A 5,131-nucleotide genomic window follows, 5' to 3' on the forward strand; every position below is an offset into this window, starting at 1 on the left:
TCCCAGCGAAGAGATAACACAAGCAGGGATGTGGTGTGCGCAGTTTGTTTAGTCCTTCAGATGACTGTCCTGCTCACGCAGGTAGTCTATGGCAGGGGCGGCGCCAGGGTATTTTGATAGGGGGGGCAAAACCATTTTTGAAATTTGTTATGCGGCGCGACAGCGCCGCCCGTCGCGTTTGCGCGACGCAGGGGGGTGTCTGAGGGGGGATGTGCCCCCCTCAGAATTTGGAAAATTTTAAAAATGAAAGCACAAATGAAGCCATTTGATGCACCTTTTTCGGGTTATTTATTTATTTTCCAACCGCATATTTTTATGGATTTCATTCACGGGCCCGACTTTCAGCCCGCTGGTTTTAGGCATGGACCTACTCAATTAGCAAATCCAGCACCTTTTGGCAACAAAATAAGTTCATTGTACAAATGTGCACGAAGTGAAATATGGTGGAAATGTTAAACAAAGTCGTGCGAAGCACGAAAAATTGGTACTTTTTAGGCTAAAATGGCCAAATATGAGGTTACTTTGGTCAGAAACCCACATACAGGCATCAACATTAGGGAATGATTGTATGGACCATCTACCCTATCAAAATATTGGGGATTTATGCCCCACACCCGGTCGGATCTCTACGCCTCTGGTCGCAACGCGGTGTAGGCCTATGTTAAGTCAGTTGCATTGTATATGATATGCCGGTTTTTTTTATTATAAATTGGCACGATAAAATTATATGAAGGGGGGGGTCTTAAGGTTGGAAATATTTCAAACTGAAAGCCGTAATCAGGAGCGTAGACGGGAGGTATAGTCGCCCCCTATGATCACTAAAAGCCCAAAACTCCACTTTGCGAGCGTAGCGAGCGAAAAAAAACCCTGTTTTTATGCTTTTTCAGTTAGAAAAGGACAAAATTTGCCCATTCGCGAGTGTATAGCGAGCGAAAAAACTAGGTTCTTTATGAGTTGGGAGAAAAGGCAAGAGAAGCCATGTGACTTTTATGGGGGAAAATTTGCCGAAAATGGGCCCAAAATATAAAAACCAACAACTTTAAAACCGCGTAGGTCAGCATTTCACAAGGGGCAAGATGTCCGAAGGGGGAGTTTCCTCCTTCTAACCATGGCCAGGGAGGGGAATGGCTCCTTTTCTTCTTCTCCCTCCTCTCTTTCTCTCCCCCTCTCTTTTCTCTCTCCTTCTTCTCTTTCTCTTTTTCCTTCCTTTTACCTCTTTTTGAAAATCATAGGGGGCAATTGCCCCCTTGCCCCCCCCCGTGGCGCCGCCCCTGGTCTATGGTGACAGTTTTAAATTGATCTGGGTTGGATATTGAGGAGATGGTATCAGGGAGATTGTTCCAATCCCTTATTGTTCGGTTTATGAACGAATATTTGTGGCAATCAATCCTAGCGTGTTGCTCAATATAATTATTGGTTCCAGATCTCCGTGTTTGCCTTTGGGCTGGCGTCAGGTAGTTTTGCACCGGTATAGCGAGGTGCCCCCTATGGCTTTAATGTAGAATTCCAAGTCTGTTTGCTTTCCTTCTAGTGGACAAGTTGTCCCATTTCAGCTCCTGTATGAGTCCCTGAACACTCGTCTTCCAGTCGTAATTTTTGTAGACCATTCTGGCCGCCCTTCTTTGTACTTTTCCTACTTTTTTAGTAAGATCTTGTGTGTATGGGTCCCACACAGCCGAGCAGTACTCGACTGTGGGGCGTACCAGGGTCTTGTAGGCTGAAGACTTGATCTCCTTGGTGCAGGAACCCAGATTACGACGAACAAAACCTACAGTTTTGTTTGCTGTTGAAGTGATTCTGTTTATATGTGTATTCCATTTGAGATCATCCTGTATGTCCACCCCTAGATAGGTATGAGTTCTTGTTTCCTGAAGTGTGATATTACCCAATTTGTATTTGGTTATGAGGGGTGATCTAGAGGCTGGGATCCGGAGAACAAAGCACTTCTCGGCATTGAATTTCGTTTGCCAGTGCTTTTCCCACAAGGACAGAGACTCAAGGTCTTTTTGGAGCAATGCAGCATCCTGAGCAGATGAGATATTTTTATAGATGACACAATCATCTGCAAATAATCTCACAGTTGAATGGAGATTATTAGGAAGATCATTAATATAGGCTAAAAATAATAAGGGTCCTAAAACTGTACCTTGCGGTACTCCGGATTCCACACACTAGACCATTGAGAGTGTTCACCTCCAACCACCACACGCTGTTTCCTCCCTTTCAGGAAGGCTTCAATCCATCCATTGACTTTACCACCTACACCGTACTGTTTAAGCTTGAGCAATAATCTGTTATGGGGCACGACGTCGAACGCCTTCGAGAAGTCCATTATCACACAGTCTGTTTGGATGTTTTTATTACGTGAGGTGGTAAAGTCATGGACAGTCTGAATGAGCTGGGTGTCACAGGAGTGGGCTACCCTGAAACCATGCTGTTGTGTTGTTAATATGTTGTTTGCATCAAAATACCTCATTATGTGAGAATGAACCACATGTTCTAGTATTTTGCATGACACAGATGTTAAGGATACTGGCCTGTAATTACTGGCTTTGGTGCGTTCACCCTTCTTATAGATTGGAGAAATATTTGCTGTTTTCCAATCTAGAGGCAGCTGACCTGTGTTTAACGATTGTTGATATATAAAGGATAATATGGGTGCTAACTCAGGGGCCAGTTCTTTAAGGATACGTGGCGGGATATCATCAGGGCCGGTGGCCTTATTAGGATTCAGATTTTCGAGCAGCTTTTGTATGCCCGGCACAGAAATCTGGATGTCACCAATGGGGGGCAATTTACATGGTGTCATATCTGGAATTGACTCCATATCCTCTGTCGTGAAGACAGACTTGAACTGGTTATTCAACAGTTCTGCTTTCTTGGTGTTATCTGATATCAGAATGCCACGATCCTTAAGAGCGGGTATACCTGTTGTGTCCTTCTTAAGCTTTTTTATGAAGGACCAGAATTGTTTCATAGACTCCATACAGAATTCCTTAACATACCTTCTATAGGCAGCTCTTGTCAGCCTGTTTGTGTCCTTTCTTTGTTCCCTAAATTGCTCCCAGTCACTTTCGTTCCCAGTTTTGCGGGCTGTATTATAGGCCCTCTGCTTACGCTTTTGGAGCCTTTTGACTTTACTGTTTATCCATGGGTGTTTGTTGTTACTACTTATCATTTTGGATGGAATGAACTTGTCCAGGTTCAGTCGGAATCACAGTCAAGCTGCATCTTCTCCAACATTCTTTGAAGATTTGGGTGGTCAATGTGCCGTGTGTGTCTCTCGTAACTCGCGGAAGAATAAATTAATTACTTATACATGTAGCTGCTTGAGGTCCTACTTTTGACCCCAACTGGTTCCAGTCTGTAATTGTTCTAGGAATGAAGCTGTATCTGTGGACGTCTTTCTTTACATGTGGCCGGTAGATCTTCTGTGATCCCCTTCTGTTAGCCCTGGTGGTCTTTGTGAGTTGAATGATGCTATCAGCCTTGATCCCCACCTCGTTGTTGATGATTTTGTTCATCATCTGGATTCTTGTTTCTTTCCTCCTGTGTTCTAATGTCTCCCACTTCAGCTCCTCTATCATCTGAGTGACACTATCCCTTTGTTTGTAGTTGTTGAGGCAAAACCGGGCAGCTTTCCTCTGGATTGCTTCTAATGACTGTACATCTCCCTTCCTGTATGGATCCCAGACACTACTTGCATACTCCAGTGTTGGTCTCACAAGAGTTTTGTAGGCATTCTCTTTGATCTCCCTTGAACAGTGCCACAAATTCCTCTTAAGGAAGCCAAGGACACGGTTTGCCTTGGCTGTTGTCTTGTTGTAATGAACATTCCATCTCAACTTGCTGTCGAGTTCCACACCTAGGTAAGGATGGGAGTCAACTTCCTTCAGTGTTTCCCCACAGAAAGTGTAGGCCTTGTCAGGTGGTAATTTGCTGTTAGAGATCTTCATAACAGAGCATTTGCTGGGGTTGAAGGAAATGATCAAAATAGACAATCTTTGCTCAAAAAGATACAGGTGACTCGTCAATAAACTATTGTAACGGAATTTTCCTGTGCTAAATCAACCCCTCGCATAATCCTGATAATGCACTGTCTGGAGTTGTCATCAATCAGCAGACCATCATAGCGCCCTCATTTTGGTTGAGATTCACTGACCTCTACAGAGGTCATTTATAAGATTGCATGATTTTCTGAGAAATCAGACTCGCTCAGCATTCATGTGCACCAGTGAAGCGCTGGCCGTGTGTTGTGGTATGCCGCTGAACTTTGCTCCCGGAGGATTGTGCTAAAACGTGATTTTCTGCTGCACCAGCACAATCGAGGGGAATCAACAACAATCATAGGGTTAACGTAATTTCGGATAATTATTACACTGATTTGACTGATTTGTGCTGATTATGGAGGATGATTTGAAATATAAGCTGCAGCTATGATTAATACAAGAACTGCTGCTGCAAATGGGATCCAGTGCTGAATGAATATGTGGTGATTCGCGGAGATTTTCGATGCAGAATGTGAGTGCTTCTGTGTTGTTTTGATATTGGAAACCTGATTGCAAAGGAATGCCAGACAACTCGCCCCAAATACAACTCGCCCCAACGGACAACTCGCCCCACGTATACAAACTGGTCCCACGTACAACTCGCCCCAATGATAAGTGTACGCAGAGAATATCTTCTCTAGCATTCGTAACTTAGAAGAAGGTAGACAGTGCACGATTTGAGGTTGCGGGTTGGGGTACTTGTGTTTGTTGTCCGCAACACGCAATGAGTGACGGTGACGAGTACTGGTAGCGAACAAATTTGGAATTGAATTTTGAAGTGGGCAAAAATATAAGGTGAAAAATGAACAGGGAAAATACAAATTGAAGTTCGAAGCGAGCAAACTGTCAGGATGAAAAGAAAATCAAAGAAAATATAAATCGAAGTCGAAATTAAATAAATATAAAGAAAAAATTTAAAGAAAATGACCAGCAACAGGGCAACACGGCAACAAGCTGGAATCGGAATTTAAAAAAAGAATGAGCAAAAGTTACAGGCAACATAGCAACAAGGAAACATGAAACGCCTATAAATGAATTTTTAAAAAAATGAAAATGCTCAGCAACAGGGCAACACGGCAACA

At 43.4% G+C, this 5,131-nt stretch overlaps 1 protein-coding gene across 1 annotated transcript; it reads right to left on the minus strand.

Moving 5' to 3' along the window:
- Positions 1-3,305: 3,305 nt before the first annotated feature.
- On the minus strand, positions 3,306-3,956 carry LOC140140603 (uncharacterized). Its single transcript, XM_072162361.1, has one exon. It carries the CDS (start codon positions 3,954-3,956, stop codon positions 3,306-3,308), a length of 651 nt encoding a protein of 216 aa, XP_072018462.1.
- Positions 3,957-5,131: the final 1,175 nt, after the last annotated feature.

This window comes from Amphiura filiformis, chromosome 19 (assembly GCF_039555335.1).
Source record: "Amphiura filiformis chromosome 19, Afil_fr2py, whole genome shotgun sequence".
NCBI lineage: Eukaryota > Metazoa > Echinodermata > Ophiuroidea > Amphilepidida > Amphiuridae > Amphiura > Amphiura filiformis.

Bases quoted from the DNA above. Each gene is read 5' to 3' on its own strand.
- LOC140140603 (XM_072162361.1), bottom strand. From the start codon at position 3,956: ATGAAGATCTCTAACAGCAAATTACCACCTGACAAGGCCTACACTTTC.